Raw genomic sequence first — 20,622 nt, 5'->3', positions numbered from 1 at the left:
CGGTGATTTGGCCTGTGTGTACAGCATCACTTTAAATTATGATCCCAGACGTGTACCCCAGATGCCCTCTTAAACTCAGCACTATTTGAAATTTGGCTTAGTGTGTTATAAACTGTTCGGAGGTGACTGCTTTCTTCCATGGAAGTGAGTGGTTATAGGTCTCCCCTTGCTACGGAACAATGCCAGCTGAGTCCATTAGAATTAAGCCTGTGGGTATAATGCATTTACATTGACAGTAACAGAGTGGTGGTTACGGTTTTTCTCCCTCTAAAGGAAAAAGTGAACTACCATGGCAGGTGATTTCCTTTGTGGCTTAGACCATGTTAGCAGGAGTAACCCTATGTGTAAGAGGCAGCTTTGGCAGTCCTTTATCAGCAGTCTGTGACGCACTCTGATTCACATGGTATACCCAACTTCTTTGCCACACCTAAACGCTCCATCCTGTTTCTTTGCTTGATTTGACTGAGTGTGTTGCACAGAAATGGACCTAGTTTGGGTTTCTTTCTTAGAAATGCAAAATAGTTGAGCTGTTAAATATCATGGCAGCTTTAGGGAATGTGGCAAATGTTGTGTCTAATCTATCCCTTGTAGTAGAAACATCTTTGTTAGCAAGATGTCTCTGTAGCAAAGTAGCTTGAAAGCTAAAACAATTGTATGAATCCTACTGCATTTAGTCCATTATGTGCAACAGAACCATCTTCAGTTAAAAAACAAAAACCCTGCTTAACATTGTATAAGTGTGAAACTGTCCGAAGTCCTCTGATCTCTCTCAGCAAAGGTACCTTTGGTTTCAAAAGTGCACGAGATGGGGAGAAGACACATGGCATTTGCCGCTAAGTACGGGCTATTATAAAACTCTGTCTTCTACAATGATCCATGCTTTCTCAGCTGGAAGGGCTGCACAGGCATCCTTATTCCTAGTGGACTGACAGACTCACGTCAGGGGCTTAAGCTGAGGGTAAATATTCTTAGTTTATTAAACTTCAGGGGACGTTTGAAGCTGTATAAGGCATATGGAAGAGCATTGTAATGATAGAACTTCCTATAAAGACATGTTATTACAGCATGTTAGCAGGTTAGCTGAACTGAGTTGTCTTGATATGTAAATAACAAAACGGATGAGTGTTCCACATGCAGCCTAAAGCACGTGGAAATTTCTCTTGTGGGGTGATTGATCGAACGGGAAAAGGCCGCTGCACCAGGCTAAGGGGAGATTTTTAACTGAGAACAAATTGAATGACACCCTATTGATCAGAATAATGTGGAAGAAGATCCCATGTCCTGCGTCTTTGCCATTTACAGGCCTGGGCATCCCTGAAACTTTCAAGGAGCTTAGCAGCAGCTGCAATGCTGGTTTAATACAATTTGTTCTTTTATCCACCCCCATGGCTGTTAGGTGCCATCTTTTCATGACTGGATATATGTTATCAACTCTTAGTCCCTTTTTCCTGTTAATACTGGTCCTTCCTCTTTGCTTCCCACTGATTTATGGGTTTTTCCTTAAAAGCAGTGGGGTTTGTGGGGTTATATTTTTCTCTTACAAAATAAAGAATCTCCCACATAATTATCCAGTGGCTGAGCAGTCGCCTGGCGTCAGAAGGTGAGCTGCATCTGTCTGTCTTTAATCAAGTCCTACATTTCTTCCCCAACATCCCTTTTAAAAAAAACTGTTGCTAAGTAGCATGGATGCAGGGAAATCTCGCCCATTGGTTCCTTGGTGACAGAACCCAGTGTGGATGTTTATCATTAATAAGAGGTATAACACAAATCCAACTGCACCAATGAAAACCTCACGGGCATAGTCTTCCCCGGGGCCCAGTGCAATGCTGCTTCACTTTACAGGAAGGGCCTTTGTGGTGCTGACTTGTTTTGGAGGTGTTATGAGCGAGGTGTTGGCTGTAAAGATGTCCATCTCAAATACAGTCTCGGAGAACGTCCCATTAATACAGTACCGTGTTGTTTCTATTCTTAGCTGATCTGACCCCTCCTGCTTCCTTGTGTGGTTTCTTGCTGCTGTTAACCTGGATAGGCCTTGTATCCTCATTCCCTACCCCATCCCCCTTTCTCTGATTTGGGACCTTTCTCCAAGAAAAATAACTTTGAACCCCCAAAAAGGAAAAAACCAGAAACCTCAGCAGGGTAAATGATTAACCAAAGAGAGTGCTGCGTTATCTAAAAAAGAAGACCTGGGGAGGGGTTGGTGTTCCAAGTTCTGAAGCCCAGGGTGTAGAACCTGTGCGTCCTGCTCTTCCTCTGGCCCCTTTGGTTCAGCTCAGATTTCAGCTACAGCTACAACACGTTAGCACCCCATGAATCCTTGCCATTCGCGTGTTTGCTAAGGATAGGATGGCATTGGTGACCACCTGGACTGTTCTGTTTTTGTTTGTTCTTTTTTCGTTGTTTTTTTTTCATACTCGGGTTCCTGTTGGTGGTGGCGGTTTTACCCCCATTGGCTATGTATATATTTGTCGTTGTGGTTTCAATGTATTTTGTTACGCCAGGGAGTAGATAGCATTGACGGGGGATGTGGCTTCCGAACTCTCATTGCCTTCTGTCTCCTCCTTGTCTTTCTTGACTGTGTACTGGCCGATAAAGGAGCCATCCTCGTTGAACTGCCCTTCGCCCCCCTCTCCATAATCCACCAGGCTATCATCACTTTCCTGCTTTATGGTGCCGTCCAAAGAGGTGTGGCTGCCTGGTGGTTCCTTGTTGTCTTCATCGCTGGGTGGCAGAAGACAGACACACACAGTAAGAATTGATAGTGTGGCATTTAAAGGACGCTGTTAAAAACAGGGGGCTGGGTTTCTCAAATAAAATCCATTGTGTTTGCTTACAAGATTCAAATGTGCAAACGAATCAGGCAGCTGTAACTGCAAATGGCTAGTCACAATTCCCCTGCTATGCAAATGCAGCTGCAGTAATTGCTGCCTTATATTAGGCACACAGCTGCATGTGCAGTTTACACACTTGACTTTTTTGAAAACCCAGCCTCATTTTTATTTTTTAAGGAAAACAAATGTCCTTACCTAGTTTATAGATAATCCTTTGCTCAGTCGATCAGGAAGAATATTACAATTTTTTTCCTCTTGTTTATCCTCTCTATTTACTTTTTGCATTTCAGTTGTCCTTGGATAGTAAAATAGTTGGTTCCACTTTTCTGTCTAGTGAGTTTCACTTTCAGATTCTCTTGCACAGACATAATCTGTCCTTTAGATAGCCACGCCCACATGTAATTGGGGGTGGTTGTTTTTGAAAAGTACTGCAGGGGGGATTATGGGGAGGATGCCAAAATCTGTGCATCTCTCAAGTATCTGTGGAAATTCACCTCTCGGAGTTTATTTTCAATCATTTCATCTCATCTGTTTGAGTCTTCATCCTTAACACTTCTGACATTTTACACTATGAAACTATATTGTTTTCTACCAGAAAGATTAAACAAACCCATAGAAAAAACACTTTTCATAGACGTATCTCACAAAAATCAGGAAAAAAGTTGCATTTCCCCTGTATAGTAAGGACATGTGTCTCATACACATGAATAATATGTGAGTGGACTGCAGTATACGAAAGAAATGCCTTTCATATCCGTTAATAATGTGTCCTTATTTGATCTCATATGTTCAGTAGAGATGCTACCTGTACTGAAATCCGAGATGTCAAATTTAATTTTTCTCTTAGTAAGTCTTTTCAACTGAGGACTCAAACTTAGAACTGTCTGCTTCAAATTGGTTACAAAATAAGCAACACTATTTCTTGGCCTACTTTTGTGTGTGTGTGGTCTTTGTCTAGCTAAAATTTAGGGAAAAAATTGGAATTGTTCAAGGTTGCTTTTGCTAAGTCATCAATCTAAAAAATGATCCAGCATTTGAAAGAAAAGTGAGGAATTTTCTGTAGCTTTCCTACACTCAGGCAGTACCGCATTGAAAGCAGCATTTATGCTATGCTTTGAGTATTGTGCTCTCAGTGGAAACAATGCACCTTCCTTACTTGTTGCAAATAAGCTCAAAGACCTGTTCTTTCATGGCTCTTTTGTAACGCTCTACAGCCATCAAAGCAGCAACTGAGCAATAAATGGTTGCTCTGCAGGTAAGGCGTTGGGCAAAGCTCGGGTCACTCATTTCAATACAGAGATGGGAAATAAACCATTGAAGGCTATTTTCATTTTTCCTTCTCATTCCTGCCCCTGATAATTTAGATTCAGGTTGTAGCATTTGACAGTGCTGCTTAGCAATGGGAATGACCTATTAGGTCATTTAATCTATCCCATGCCATTTAAGTGATGGTTTCAGCATCCCATAATGTAGGTAGGATTCGGTGTCCCACAGAGCATTTTTCAGCTCTCTATCATATTACCTTGTAACGGCACTTTGTAAATCCAACAGAGTCCTGTGGCACCTTATAGACTAACAGATGTATTGGAGCATAAGCTTTCGTGGGTGAATACCCACTTCGTCAGACCCACTTTGTCAGCTTATGCTCCAATGCATCTGTTAGTCTATAAGGTGCCACAGGACACTCTGTTGCTTTTTACAGATCCAGACTAACACGGCTACTCCTCTGATACTTTGTAAATCCAGTAGCACAATCAAAGCAATGCTTGTGGCCTTGTGTTAACTTGGCATGATGCTAAGAATTAACATGGTAGCTTTATAAGCAGCTTCTTTGTTAAGAATTTAAATCTGCAAGCAGTGCCGCCTTTTCAAAAGCCCAATAACATAAGCAGAGAGTGGCAAAAACCAGAACAGTTGATCTGAAATCTCCTTTCCCAAGGTTTGGGGTGGGTTCAGATAAAAATGGATCTGGATCAAAAGTTTTCCTCAGGTGGTGTTATCGGGGCCAGACGCCAGGGCAAGGAAGTTTTCCAATCCCACCCCCTGGCTTTGCCTCTCTTTTGGTTCTATTGTGTCCTGTTAGTACATTAGGAAGGTGATGTGTAGAGTCGTTAGCACGTTAATGCTGCTTAATCCCGTTAAAATGGCCTTTCATGGTTTGGGATGTATGGATGAGAAAATAAGAGCACCCAGTTCAGCACTGTTTGGGAAGCATCACGAGTGACATGGGTCAGAGAGAGAGGTGGGATTTCAGTATATATAACTGACTGATTGTTTAAGCCTAATATCTTTTTGCTTGTGGTTTTGTTGTCTTCACTCCCTCAGCTCCTCCACACAGTGCATAGACTGAGTGCCTCTTGTGGTCAATAAATCAAAGGTGCATCATGCAAGCAGATGACCTGAGGATTCTTAATTCATCTCCCTCAGATGAATCCCCAATCCTTGCCCATGTGAATAGTCCTTAACTGTGCAGTTGGTCCCACTGAAGCTAGTTGGATTTATTGCATGAATAAGGATTAATCACATAAGTGTAGGTTGCAGATCGGGCCCTTAGAATTTAACTGGTTCTGATAGGTGCTCCCAAATCATTGAATGTTTTTCAGGAGGAATGCAACTTGCTGGACATGAGATGCCCAAAATCTCAGTGTGAGGGAGATGGCTGTTGTTTAATATGTTAGGTAGAGAGGCAAAGGGTAAGGAGTATTTCAGCTGTGAAAGAAACAAACGGCTCGAAGAAAAAGCTAAATGTGCCAGACTTCTGGCAGCACATGGGTCCTACCTTTCAAGAGACCTTCATGGTCCGTGTGGATAGACAAGGTGGAAAGGAGAAGAAAGAATGGGAATAAAACAGAGAGAAGCAGAAAGAGCTGGATCAGAGAGAGATATGATGAGGTATGCATTTAAAGGGGCAGGCACTGAAACACCACTGCATTCCTCGAGGGGCCAATTGCCTCTTTATACCAAATGGAATTGGTGTTATGTTCCTAGCTAGCTGAACCTCACTGGCTCCCCCTCAAAAGTTAATACTGAATTTAAAAAAAAAAAGGTATCAGACGGTCAGAAAACAGGTTATTTGCAGATGTGCTACAGGGTGTTCCTGTCCTGGGAGCCAACTGGGTGGCCTGCAGTCACTGCTGTCCGTGGCATCATCTAGAATAAGCTGGCTGAGGCTTAGCCGAGTGGATCTCCTGGTTTTTTTCCTCCCCTTTCATCGATTTGATTTTTCAGTTGACTGTCATGTCGGTGAAAGGTGGTGCACTGATGGCCCTGAAACCTGAAGGTGACCCACACTGGTCCAGGGACTGCAGGCTCCTCTCAGGAAGACCCAGTGGGAGCTCCTCTAAAGATAAGAGGACAATTCTATCTCTGTGGCCCATTCCATTCTTGGTCTCTGCTGTGGACTAGCTGCAGTGGACGGGCTGGCAGTACTTGTGATATTGACACCTTGTTGTTGGGAACTGAAATAAGACCTACTGAACTCATTACACGTAGGTCACTGAACAGCTGGCAGAGAGCACCATGTCTGTCAGTCAGTCTGTCTGGGCTGGAAGTGAATTGGAGTCCTACAGGTGAAAGGCTCTGGTTCCCTGAGCTCTCCAGCCAACTTCCCCCTTCACAGCGCTAAATTCCACTGGAATCGTTTGGTAGAATGAGGCATAGGCACTGGCACAGAATGCTGTCCAAAGATAATGGTCTCCCACTTCGAAAACAGGCTCCTCAGCTCAGCCTCTGAGCAGGGTGACCATTGCTCTTTCAGTGGAATAGAGAGATGCGACAGTATCTTGTAATTACAGGCTGCAGAGATTTGAAAGCATGCACGGGGCATAATGGATGTGAGGGCATGATGAGTGCGTATCGGACATGCTTATGTGGAGGTGCGGAGGGAAACCAATGAACTCCCATCAGCTCAAATTCTGTCCTCCTTTTAAACTCTATTTGTTACTTTCCTTCAGCCTAACATCACAACCATTCTGAATCTTAATCAGCCAACCACACTTCATACCAATTCTTTAGGTTCACCTTCCTCTCTGTCAGGTTAAGGGAGGCCTTGTTTCCCTCAGCCTTCTCTGTGACCTTGGGACACTGTGGCCTGATTCTCCGGAACAGAATCCAGCTAGAAGATAGTATTGTCATGTCTGGTTCTGCACTGCATGCTTAACACTGTGCTAGTAATGATACTTCACACTTCCAAGATGCCTGTGATTTGAGCAGCACAGAACTTTACACCAATGTTAATCTAAAGCCAGATTCTGATGCTCATATGCTGAGTGGCACCTTCTTCTACAAACTGGCATAACGCGGGCCAGGCCTATGCTAAAAAGTTAGGTTGACCTAACTGTGTCATTCGGGGTGTGTGAAATATCCACAACCCTGAGCAGCGGAGTTAAGTTGATCTAACCCCAGGTGTACATGGTGCTAGGTCGAAGGAAGAATTCTTCTGTCGACCTACTCACTGCTTCTCGAGAGGAGGATTAGTTAGAGCGATGAGAGAGCCCCTCCCATTGCTGGAGTAAGTTTCTACATTAAGTGCTTCAGCAGTGTTTGTAGTGAAGACCGAGCAGAAGTCAATACTCACTCTGGGGTAGAATCTGCCCCAGTTAAACCCCTTGATAGTGCCGAGAGGTAGGTGACCGCTAGGATACACTATAAGGACACAACCCCCTTTAAAAATACCTCCACTGAGGTAGCAAACCCTCCCTCCCCAACAAACAACCGACTGTTGTTGGTTTTTTATATATAAACTGCATCGAAGTTGTCTGTTGTTTCCCTCCCTCTGACCTCTGCCTTTTGATGGCAAGCTCTTCAGAACAGGGGCTGTCCTTAAGCATTTGGAAAGCACCCAGCATATAGTGGGGGCTACCACATGCTAGCAATAAAGAGGCATTTCTGATCCCTTCCCATTGTCCTGACAAATGTCCTGCTGCCTGGATGGTGCTTGGGCAATAAATGGAGCCCTACAGAACTGTTCCTTTTGCTGAAGGATGGCAGCCAAGCTAAGAGCTGGGTTTTTCTCTTCCATCTGTGGGTGGTGGTAGCATTTTAAATAGTCACGGTGCCCTAGAGTCAAGTGTTTCATAAATGCTTTATATAAATACCCCTGCAATGCAGCTGACTTGGGGGTGGAAATAAGGAAAATTTTGGCCTCAGGCTCCAGGAAAACCCCTGCTCTTACACAAAGTGCCATAGGGTGCCTGCCCATGCAGAAAAAACAAGAGCATGAGTTGTTAAGGGAGCGACCTATAAGGACATGTGCCAGGTCACTGAGTGGCTATTTAGATTAAACGACCAAGACCCAACAGTGAGGTGTACAGCTATTTGGATCATGTCTGCACTGCACAGGGTTTATGGATCATGTCTGCACTGCACAGGGTTCCAATAACACTGATGAAATTCCCAGAGTCCATCCCGTATGTGCTGGGCCCAGGGTGAAACCTGAAATGGAACCGCTAGGGGCTGCTGGTTGCTCCTTTGTTCTCAAGTCCTAGTCAGGGATGTCCTTGGACTTGTACACAGTGCATGGAAAATAAGTTACAGTTGTTAATATAAATTACAATTAACTTTCGTAAGTTGTTCTGTCAAGGTGAGCTTACCCTTAATCACAATAACTAAATTCACTCTGGCTGTTTGCAGGCTAATAAACCATATTGTGTTCCAGTCCTGTTATGTGCCACTGAGCCATCTGGGCTGGCTTCTTAACACTGGCAAAAGGTGATAGACAAAGCAAGTCCCTTCCATGTGATTATCTTGTCAGAACCTCACCAGGGCGTGCTTGACGGATGGCTTGGCGTCAGAGTGCAGGCATGCACAGAGCAGGTTGCTCTTGCAAAATGAACATTCTGCTATTGGGGGCACAGACTGTGGCTGCAGCGACAGAAGACAGGCTAGGCAAACGGTGCAAATTGACGTTCCAATGTCGTGGCATGAGAGCTCTAAATTCACAGCCCAAACATGCACGGGATTGAGAGTCTGGAGGAGGAGTTTCTATTTGTCTGGCTCGCCAACGTGGGTTTTTGCTGGGGGTTTATTTGCATTCTGTATCTTTGCATATGCCATGCAGAAAATGAAACAGCTCTGGTCACATGGCATCCTCTTGAGAAAAACAGCCAGGACTGGAACATAATTACTGTAGCAACTTGCTACTAAATGACACAAACATGATTGTCCAAAAGAATCCAAATATTTTGCCTTTTATTCATATATCTGCCTGGGGTGCTACAGTCCTGGGCAGCTTGGTACTAAAGCATCATAGCTCGTTCTGCATTTTAAATAGGTCCTTCCCATCTCTGGTATTTCAGTTTATCAAGTGATGCTGGGAATATTGTGCTATGGCACAGGGCTTAATCTAAAAACTCATTAAATCAGGGGAAAGATTCCCATTGACTGCAGTGGGCTTTGGATCAAGCCTATATGGAAAGGTTCACTGCAGTTACTTAAGTAAAAGAAAATCATAATGTGAAAGCAAGCTACAGACACACTGTAAATCCCAGTTACTAATACTGTAAAAGGCAAGAAAATTAAAAGGCAACTTTACCTCTTTTTTTTCTTTGGAAGCAATGAGGAAACCAATGTGGAGCCATGAAGACAATACCACACGCAAACAGCCACAGAAACTCATTTAGCCTCTTGTTAAAGTATTGTTGTGGCTGGATGGGGATCTGGCTGCTGTTCTTTCAAGGATGCCATTGAGTTTGAGAGGGGCTGATAGGATGTGGGGTAGGTCCCAGCTGTTGGAGCAGTGTCTGTTAGCCATATTTCAGTGGAGTTTGTTGGGATCCTCTAGGGTAAGGCCTGGCATCTGAATCCATACAGGTTGCCCTGTATGTATTATGGAGTTCTTACAGGCTCTGAGGGCTAATCTGAACAGCATATGGACATCTCCTTTTTTAGATAGCGCGCTAATGCTAAGAAAAAGATGGAGCAACAGAGTGTCAAATGGCTGTAACAGCCTTGCACTGTCTGAGGATCTTTGGCTCTTGATGTGTCACTGTGTGTGTCTGAAGCCAGTTTCCTCCCAAGGAGAATGACCTTGTCCCAAGTGATTGTTGTCAGAGCATTCTCTGCCTGGAGAATGCAGAGGGTGGAGAAAGGAGGACACCTTATTAGAACATTCTAGTTTGGTTGCTTTTCTGGATATTTAGGCAGGAATGTCTCCTTTTGCAGAGATCTTGCACAGTGGGAGACAGGAGGAGGAGGAAACGGAAGGTGAAAAGTAATTCATGAGACAGTGCGGTGCCTTGGTGATAGTTATGTGGGGCGGGGGAGAATAGAGAGGGGTGAGACTTGAGTTGGGCAGGTGGTGGGATAGAAGTGGCTTATTGAACACACATGCCAAGTAGAAACATACCTGTAGTCAAATGATGGATCATCTGCTTTGTGGTCTTCATGATCTAGGACTTCAACTTTTTCACGCACTGTGATAAACAAGCACACCACCAAGCAAAAGTTAAGTTAAATATGAGAAATTAAAAAAATTTAGCTGCATAGTTTCAAGAATGACCTCCTTTCCTGGGTGTGTGGGGTTTTTTTTTGGTTTGTTTTTGGGTTTTGTTTTTTTTTGCTAAGGAATGTGGATGAAGAGAATACAAAGCGAGGACAGTAACTGAGATGGAAACTGATTGAGACAATGCTCTCATGCATCTGATCAAGAGCCCTTGGCAAATGTACTGGGAAAGTCATTATAAATCATTTCATGTTTTTAATCTCCAAAAGAGCTGTCACTCTGTTCGGATGGGTTTATTTAGAAATCAAAGAATAACTTTGTAAGGGTCAGTGGAGAGAAGTATCACACAATCCCCACCAGAAAGGGACCCCTGGTTTCACCTGTGTCTACAGCGGGTACTATTATAATCTTGTACTGCAATATCTACCTTGCCACTGGTAGGGCAAGGTATTTCCTTGCAGTTATTTCCTGCGTTAAGGGCGCCTGATTCGCCACCGCTACTCTGGCATGACTCCCTTGATTTTACTCATGTAAAAGTGGAGTGTAACAAAGGTGAGTTAGACCCAGAATGAGGAATGTTGCAAATACCGTGAAGGGTTTTATCCGGAATGGGGACACCAGGATTTTAAGGGTGCCAATTGTATCCATTTCTTTACCAAGCCTTAAGTGTGGGTTTAAAGTGCTAAATGAAATAAAATTATTATTCTCATGGTTTTAATTCTTTGTAATGAGGCTCCAGTGTTGTACAGATGAAGCAATTTAAAGAGTCAACGTTTGCCAGCTGTTGCCACCTAGTAAACAGATACATCCGATTCTAAATATAGGGGAAGTCATGATCTGATATTACTACTATGGGGTAGCTGTTGGCAAATGCTGGCTATTGTACTTCATGCACAGTAACCTTTCGTCTGAGCAGCTCAGTGTGCCCTACATTAACCCCAGGGTCAGTATTATTCTCTTTCCTGGAAGGAATTATATGCATTGGGATCAGAACACAGGCCATTATTAATACTGCAATCTGACATCATGTCTTTCTGTCTGTCTCTCATCTCCTGTGAAATAACTGCAGGATGTTTGCCCTGTATCTTACCTGGGGCCCAGTCCTGCAAGCTTTCTGGTTACAGGGCTGTGTTGACTGGGATAGGAATCCTACATATGGAGGGGCTTGCAAAATCGGGTACTGAGTGTTACCACAATGCTTGGATATCAAGGTGTAGCCACTCAAATGGCTATAGAGCGGCCATCACTAGGTGAATTCTCCTAAGCCCTGTCTCTGCCTTGGGAAGATTTCAATGAGATGTTTGCAGAAGGAGATCCTTTTGCAGAGAAAGAGGAGTCTATTTATTGAGCAGATGTCAGGTCACTCTTAACAAGAGCAATGAACTATGCAACCTTTCTCCTGCGTAGCAAGCATAGCACAGAGCATTCACCTCATCTTTAATTAACTGAAATTCTTTCTGGTACCACTAATTCTCATACCAGGGAGGAATAAAAACCCTTTGACTCAGAAGAGTGTGGCTGAGATCAGTAAAGCTGACTTCGCTCCGGAAAGTATAGGGGTTTCTTTAAACTCAACAGCGTGAATAAGATAGTGCTGGATATTGCTCTTACCTGGATATTTCCCGCCTCTGCTTCTCTTAATGAAGCACACTATCAACAAAATCAGAACCAGAAGCGCAATGGCACACATCAGCCCAATAAACCAGCCCTGGGTTGCAATGTCCACGTGGTTCTTGGTATAAGCTGGTAAGAGGAATTTCAAGAAAACAAGTTAAAAAGGACAGAGTCTAACAGCAGATAGAACTAAAAAACTGAGCCAAGTGGCTAGGAAACCCAGTTCACAAATGATCCATCTCTACAACCATGTTTCTGCATTGTGTATGTATCTATTGATCAGTTTGGTATCTGAGATTACATGGGAATACGGGCTGTGTTTTTTATGTTTTTTTTTTTTTATGCTTTGTCAACTCAAAATTCTGGCAGAAGCTGTGCATGGCAGAGGATCACAATCAACATAAATAAAATGGATCTAGTACAGACTAATGAAGGGTGTTTAAAAATAAAGGCAAAAGAAGCTGGGTTACAGATTTGATCATCCATTTACAGTGATGGGAAATAAGCAGAAAGCTATACTTCAAGCGGCCCCCATAAATGGGGTGTGAAATTCATCCAAGAAGCAGCTAAAAGCTTTTATTTTCTTGGCACACAGTTAGAACAAAGCACTAAATATAGAAAGTTCCCTGACTCTGCTGTGCTCTGTGCATGCAGTGGCAGAGTAGGGGAGAATCTCTTAGGGAATAGCCCCAGGTCAACACTTGGTATAGTTGCTCCAGTGCTGGTTCTTAAGCTAGGACAAGCCAGAGTTTCCATTAATCAGGCTACCCCTACTTTTAACTCTTTGCTTAGAAGGCAGCTGTGGTGTAGCTCCACTGCTTTTGCTCGCTTTGGGCAATGCCTGAGTATAGACCAGGACCTAGGTGGTACAACCTGTCTTGTTTGATAATGTGTCAAATTCTTTGCCAACCTGGGTTGAAAAAAGCCATCCTCGCTGATATGAGGAAACGTGACCAACCCATGGTGACCAGGCATTGCCACAATGGGTGCTGGACAGGGTGTTGACCCTGCCCAGGCCAGTGGGGAGGTCAGGGAGCTATATCTGGCATCCGAGAACTTTTCTAGGCAGATTTCCTAGTGGAGATCCCTGATGGCAGACCCTTGATGAGCCATTCTTGGGTTCCAAGAAGAGGAGTCTTGGCCCTAGAGCCCTGAAAGATGGTCTGTCTCCTCACTGGAGGGGGCTCTGTATTACACAGTTTATTTCATACAACAAGGCCATCCATCAGAATTTAATATTAAGCAAGGAAAAGTATCCCAACACTTAACTCCAATCCCTGAGCCGCTTCCTACAATGTTCAGGCAATGGTTATTTTCAGCTCCTAAACACAGTAGGACAAAAAAAGCTCTAGCCTATAAATAGCAACTCACTGCTATTTCCTGGCTCTCCTAATCAACATGCACCTGCTATTCAGCAAAACAGAGCAGAGAATAATCTTCAGTGCATCAGCGGGCTAAACGTAACCAGACTGCAGTGTAAATATAGATATTCATGGCAAGAGAGATGGAGGACTTCTAGGGTCTGACTCCGATGGGATCAAAAATCTGAGCCAGAATTTGCTAGGATTCGTTCTGACAGGACTAAGATAACGAATGCCCTCTGTTAATTCTCTTGTGATAAAGAAAACAACCTCAACTAGATTGGTTTTGTTTTTTGTTCATCTGACAATGGCTGTGAGGAAGCAGTACCAGAATCCTTAATATGCTACATTTTGTTTAATATCACCTAGGTAGGTAAACAATATCAAATTCTACTGTGAACAAGGGCTCAGAGCCAGTCAGCCACCCAGTTTATCTAGTGCTCAGTCCCATCTTCCGTAGGCACAGATCATCGTAAGCAGTGAAACACACTCATACAGTTAGACCCTTAATCAACCCTCCTTTGGACCAACCTTCACGCAGTTAGGCAAAAGCACCATTGCACTGAGTGTATGTGGGCCCTATCCTGCAATTTTTTACTCAGGCCAAAATTCCCCGAAGGACTTCAAAATCAGATGCCATGGCTTTCAAGTCAGGAGGGGTGGGAAGGATATTTTCCCTTTGGGTTTATTTCAACTTGAATGCATGCAAGATGAATGAGAACTGTGTGCATGCGGTGACAAACCACATCTAATGTCCTTATTCAGAATGTCAGCAGCAAATAATGCCTGAGAACTTTGAAGTTATCCACATTTTAGAATCACCCAATTCTTTCATGACAAGAGGTCACTGAGGACTTGCTCTGCCAAATAGTGCTGATGTTATATCAGCTATTTTAGATGAAGATACAGAATATGAACAACGTGAGGAAAAGCATGTTCTGTTGGGAAACTCTCTTAGGATGATCCCTGATTAGGTTCTGCAAATCTTGCTTGCATCGGTGTTCCAGCTGAAGTCCATGGGACTACTCATATGAGCAAAAGCCACAGAATCAGACTTCAATTGCATCTTAATACATTCCCAAAACTGATCATTTTTGGATTGTACTCAAATATGGTAACATGATGTTTTTAAAGATACTATGCGAAGTAACACCATAAAAATACACTCTGAAACCTGCACATAAAAGCCTATCTAAAAGAGGCATGATATACTGGTCAACACTGTCAAAAATGGGTTTAATTTTAAACATTCAAGCGTTCCATACCTTTAAACACAACTTCAGGATGTTCCATTATCTTTTTTTTGCTATGATAATTCATGCTTTCCCTAAAAATTGAACCCTGATCAAATTGCAACCCTGATGTTAGTGAGTGGATGTTTCCAGTGAAACTGCTACAAAAATTAGGCTAGTTCAAGTGGGGGGAAAAGGTGGGAGGGGGGGAAAGAGTTTTTACTAATGAAAATGGAGTTAGAACCTTGCAAGGTGAATTGGCATAGCTCTGTTACAATTTATGCCAGCTGAGGATCTGGCCTAAGATTTTTAGGAGGGAGATTTTCAGTGGCACAAAAGGGAGTCAGGCCAGCTGTACCCTAGAAACTTTAGCTGGTATGGTAGTGTTGGTTGAGCTGGCTGCTTTTAAAAAAAAAAAAAAAAAAAAAAAAAAAAAGAGGCAGCAACATTATTATACTGCCAAAACCCTAGTGTAGACACAGTTATACCAACATAAAAGACCTTTTCTGGTATAGCTGATTTCAGTTGGGAAACTGGTTTAAGATATACCGGAAATAGCACATTTTTGTCAGTAGAAGCTGCATCTTCACTAGGAGGGTTTGCTGGTATAGCTGTATTGGCAAACCTTCTGTAGCGTAGCTCTATCTTTAGGTGTCCAGTTCTTATTGACTTTCAATGGAAGTCAGCTGCCAACTTAAATATTTCCCCCTTTAACACTGTCAGCTGGTATTCTGTGCATGCCCCTCTTCTACTAAAGGACCCACTCTGGGAGCTGAACCCTCTTTAAAGATGCATGTTTTTATAATCAAAGGTGTGAGATAATTCAATGGAGTTGAGAATTGAATTAGAGTAAAATGTTCATGGTGGAGGTGGAGGAAGTAAAATTATACTGGAGAGCTTTGAAATGAAAGGAAATTGTATTAGCAATGCTAACAGGATGGGATTTCTACAGGGAAACAATGCTGAGAAATGGAGTGGTTCTTAACTGAAAGCAAAAACCGCCTGAAAGAAAAGCATCGTGCCACTGTGTGGAATGAGGCCAGATTTGCCACTGCAGGGAGTGTTTTAAACAGACTGTAACAGGAGGGTCTCTCACTAGGATAGTGGAACTGGACTACTGTCAAAGTAGGCTTATAATTGCCATCCCCACCCCTAAAAAAATCATGTGATGCCAAAATTACACCTACAGCAAACCTGTATTTAGTGTAAACACAGTGACTGATCACAACGTTTGAAAAAAGGGAATAGGTGGGTGGCTGTACTTTGGCAGGATGTTTTGATCTGCCTTTATGCAAGGCCAGCAATTTAGCTAAATAAAAGAGAGAAGCCAGGTAATCCAACAGGCATCAAATTGAAACACCATTGCGCTGACTTTGGATTTCCTGAATTAATTATAAACTGTGATTCAAAACACATTTGACTAAAAATGACAAATTTATGAACTGACAGTGAAATTGGTCATAAACCATTGACCGGGTGATTAGCAAAACTCACGTGCCGTTTCTCTGAAGGCTGAATCTTGGACTGGGTTTAAAGAGGTAGCTCACGATACTGTGCTTCATGTTGTAGGTGGTCTTTAGAGTCGGCTTCACTGTACTGTTGCTTGTATGACAGCTAATTTGCTTCAAAAATTTGCATGTGGGGTTAACTGTGGGTAGGATTTTCAAAGCTGCCCAGAACCAGGAAACCAATTCTCATTAAAATCAACAGGGATTGAGCATCCAAGCCCTTTAAGTGGTCTTGAAACTCTCAGCCTATAATTATACTGTATGAAAAATACTATGTTTATTTTATGGTCAGGTTCCCACATGTTGTACTAACAGTACTGTAAGCTATCGTAGTTGATCATTTTTGTAGACAATGGTGTGTGTGTGGGTTCATATGTACGCACGCATACATATTTATATAGAGAGGTATAAAGAGAGATATAAAATACTGCACGCACACAGACATGCAGGAAAAATATGTATCCAGTGCTGGTTTGATTTTTATACACTGTTGGTTTCTAGGTACCAATGTAACTGGTACATTTTGTGAAACTTCCATCCTCCTTCCCATGTTTTTAAGGGGTGAAAAAAGGAACCCCCCCTTCTTTTTCAATCAAGCTACATTTGTAGTTAAGCATCACTTACAACTGGAAAGCACTGTTCTGATTAACCAAAAGCTCAATAGCGTCGGCAGAGAAGTCAGAGTGCAGTATACTGCAGCCGCGGTGCAGGTGGGCTATTTCAATTTGAATGCAGATAAATAAGCAGCAACCTCTAGAATAGATATTTGCAAAACATAACCAAAAAAAATGGACAGTGCTTTCTTGTCATAAAACATTAATGATGGCACATGATGGGGCAGTGGGCTGTCAACCCTCAAGTCAATAGCATCCAGCCAGGATAAAAATGAAACTGCAGCATGCATGCATGCATAAACGATTGATAGCTTTGTGGATCCCATGGTGATAGGGCTAGAGTAGTCATCTGGACTTTATCAGAGGAATAACGACGGTGAATCCTTGAATTTTAATACCAATATAATAAGGAGCCCTTCAAATATAGAAAATGTGGACTTTGGAATAAGAAAAATAAACGTATAGTGCATAGCAAAATCAGGCAAACTACTTGCTTTTGGGATTCCCTGGACCTTGATTTCCCTTTTAGTTCCTATGATGAGAGCCCTGCAAGAAGGGGTAACGAGGCAGGCAGGAAAAGAGAGATGTCTGTCTAAAATTGGCAACTTACAGCTATTCACAAAGAAGAAAATAGGGACATCTCATAGAAACAGAGAGGGGGCGAAGGAGAGAGTGTTGGGATCTAGATTAGGTTTGGGATTCAGAATTAAGAGACAAAATCAAGGCTAAGGTGTGGCAACTGGAGGTGTTCTGGAAACCTTTCAGGCCACATCTGAACTGGAAAATAGCCTCCTTTCAGTTCTGGATCCAAACAAAACCCAAAACTGTAGGGGCAAGCTCAGATTTAGGGACTTGAAGCCAAAATGCTCAAAATTAGGATTTTTTGGATTTTGAGGTTCCAGTTCTAAAAGCATAGCCACAAAAATGACCCTAGCTGGGAACACCCATACTCCATGCACCACGTAATGTAAAGTAGAATAGAAATAAGAAAACCCCAAATCAAACTAACCCTCCTCCCCCCACGCCTGTCCTTAAAGGATTCTTTACAAAGATGGTGATAAGAGGAACATTGTGGTGTGGGTTTCACCATTTTTCACAGGATGACAGTGGTTAAAGATGAAAGAGGCATATCAGACTGAGTCAGTTCCCAGGCAAGGTCAGGCTGTACTTCCAAGGTACCGTATACTTGCTATTATTTTATCAGAGTTGTGCATTGTCATACAAAGACGCTGCACGAATATTAGCATTTTCCATCTGTCACATGTTATGTTAGCATCTTACGGTATAAGGATAACTAAATATAGTTAAGGACACCAATACTTTGAACCTCACAAATAAGACACAGAAGGGCTAAGTTCTTCTCCCCATCTCCGTCTGGAGCACTGCATGATGTAAGTGCAAATAGAATTTGTTTCAGGGTTTCCTACTTAAAGAGAGATTGTAGAGCTCTATATTTTGCTTTCAAGGTCCTATATAAAGGTTGGTTATTGTTTGTTTTTCAAATAAATATTTAGGGCCAAATTTCAACAGGCATCACAGAGAGGTGCCTGCCACAAAATACATGGCTGACCATGTTCTCCCTATTTTGACTCTATCAAAACTCATGGAATAACAACACAGAAGTTTTAAATAAACGAGGCCTGATCCAACAACCATGGAAGTCAATAGCTGTCTTTCCATTGGCTTCAGTGGGCTCTGTATCAAGCCCATACGTAACATTCTATAAAATGCAGTCAGGTGATAAACCCGAAAAATTGCTCATGCAATTGAACATGTCGTTCCCGGAGTACTATACCTGCCTTCATATACATCTGTAAAGTCCTATGCACATCCCCCTCTGTGACCATCTCTGTGGGCCTTCTACAAACATTACATTCCCCTGGCATTATTCCTCATCCATATCTTGTCGTGAATGTATGAACAACCATTACTGCAATAACCCAGATAGAAAGACACAGATGCTTTGCTGTGCCAGAACAACCACCACCACCACAAAAAGCAGCACACAAGTGAAAATGCAAACACAGAGCCTACAGTAAAAAGCAGGATCCTTTGCAGGAGTCTGTCTTAATGTTTTAAGCGTAGCTGCGTGACAAGTGCATGATCTCTACCCTTATTGTAGGATTCCTTGTTTCAAATGGAGCTTGTTACATTATTGGCTGCACCAGGGTTTTTGGTTTTCATAACTTTCAGTTGAGACAACATTATCTGACTTTGGAAATGTTATTGTTTCTTGAGCTAGGGCTATAATAAGGGCAGAGAGGGCACAGTGTTGGTGGAGTGAATGAAATTTGCTCCATGCATGGTCATGGCCAAACCTCCCCAGCAAGAAGATACAGCACACAAGTGGCAAAGCTCAGGATGGAATGAAATGTCTTGGAAAGGCGTCACACAGTGGGGCTGGAACCCGTCTCACCTGAGCTTGTCGTAAAGGTTATGTAAGAGTTTTCACTGGGGCTAGACCATTTGGGAAAAACCCACAACTGGTACGTCATCCCCGGGGTCAGGTCAGCCAGCTGCACAGAGGAAGGGCTCTGAGCTTTAACAGGGATAGATCTCACTGTATTGTTACCTGAGAAACAGAAACCTCGCATCAAAATCAGGTGGCAGGAAGCTCAGACATATTCATGCCGCCTGCATTATGCTACACCTCTCTGTTGAGCAGAAATAATATAATTTGATGGACCGGGGCCATAACAACTTAATGTCCTCAGTGTCTGTGATTACTGCCCATTTGGGAATATAGAAAATGCAGTGATACAGGTAAATGACCGTGCTTTAATAGCACCTCCGTTCGTTGCATCGAAAATGCCTTCGTAAACACCCAGGAGACCTCTCTCTATTGTTAGAACCTGGTGGAGCTCTTTTGCTAACCAGTTTTTAGGTTTGGGTGCCTGGGGGAATCAGAGCAGTGTATTCACACAGGAGGGGTCTGGAATTCGTCTACCCCCGCTGATCTGATAAAGCCAGTCTGCCGACTTACAGGGCACAGGGTTAGAGGCCATCTTTCAAGCCTTTGAGAAGAAGGGGTTGATAGCAGGATCTTCCCTCCAGTTTTATTTGCAGGATGGAAATCTACATCTATTTGTGTTGGTTAAGGAATCGCTGATGATTGTAAGCATTTTGAAAGACTGGCTCGGATGTGCATGATTGTGTCCCTGCTAGTGGAGGGCCCATATAGATCCTCCTGCAGGTTGGGAAGCTGCTCCTTCAGCTCAAATGGGCGGGGTCTTGTGCTGCTGATAGTCCTTAGTGCATGTGTAATAAACCCAATTCCGGCCATACACGAGGATTGAACCTGGGACCATGTGTGGGGCATCTTTTATACCTTTAAATAAAATCTGCAGCACTCAACAGAGAAAAGGGTATTTTTTTTGCTTGGGGCTTACAGAAAATTGGGACAACCTGTATCAGAAATGAGTAAATGCCTACCGCTGTGGCTCATCTAGCAGGGGAAGGGGAATGCTACATGGAGTCTCAGCACTCGTGTCCAGTTTAAATTGAGGCAGGAGTTATGGAAAAGACTGTAAAGCCTGTTGGCTGCATGGCAAATACCACACTGTAGCCTTGGCTTGAAACGTATCAGGGTGCAGGCGATTTAAACGGGTAGGTGAGACTGTGTGAGCACAGAATGAACAGATCGGTGAAAGTCTGATAGCCCAAACATAGACAGCCCTTCCCTCTAGGGGTGCTTGTGGTATATGCTGTAGCCAAGACGGTGGGAGGTGACAATTTTCAGTCTTTGTGTTAGATGCCTGGCACTAGTATAAAGAGGTGGGAAAGCTCTTTGAGCACCTTCTGACCAAAGGCAGAAGGGGTATGGTTGCTCCAGTGGCAAGGGAATCTGAAAGAATTAAATGGAAACCAGCACTACAGTGTATGAGCAGTTCAACTCCACTGCGGTTTGCAAATGGCAACTGAATAGGTGCAGGTTTCCAAGATAGAGGAGCATCTTTAGACCCTTTTGGGGATCAACAATAAGAGGTCTCCTGAGGAGTTTTTTCCTGAAAGGAGATTTGGG

The 20,622-nt window shown here is 43.0% G+C and overlaps 1 protein-coding gene across 24 annotated transcripts in view; it reads right to left on the bottom strand.

Moving 5' to 3' along the window:
- Positions 1-55: 55 nt before the first annotated feature.
- Positions 56-20,622, bottom strand: part of NFASC (neurofascin) — a 184,518-nt gene continuing 163,951 nt past the window's right edge. For 10 of the 24 annotated variants that reach the window (XM_030561529.1, XM_030561531.1, XM_030561530.1 and 7 more), the window contains 5 exons: positions 19,018-19,173; positions 11,884-12,015; positions 10,177-10,243; positions 5,611-5,622; positions 56-2,721 (listed from right to left, as the gene is read on the bottom strand). In XM_030561529.1, coding sequence (XP_030417389.1) covers positions 2,493-2,721; positions 5,611-5,622; positions 10,177-10,243; positions 11,884-12,015; positions 19,018-19,173 — 596 coding nt within the window. In that variant the 3' untranslated portion in view covers positions 56-2,492. Of the gene's footprint in view, positions 2,722-5,610; positions 5,623-10,176; positions 10,244-11,883; positions 12,016-16,611; positions 16,741-19,017; positions 19,174-20,622 lie in introns of those variants that run through there. The other 14 variants (XM_030561541.1, XM_030561543.1, XM_030561544.1 and 11 more) reach the window with 4 other exon arrangements.

The sequence above is a fragment of the Gopherus evgoodei genome, chromosome 4, assembly GCF_007399415.2.
Source record: "Gopherus evgoodei ecotype Sinaloan lineage chromosome 4, rGopEvg1_v1.p, whole genome shotgun sequence".
NCBI classification, from domain to species: domain Eukaryota; kingdom Metazoa; phylum Chordata; order Testudines; family Testudinidae; genus Gopherus; species Gopherus evgoodei.
Note: the sequence above shows the minus strand (reverse complement) of the source record. Positions and strands in the feature narration are given on the sequence as shown.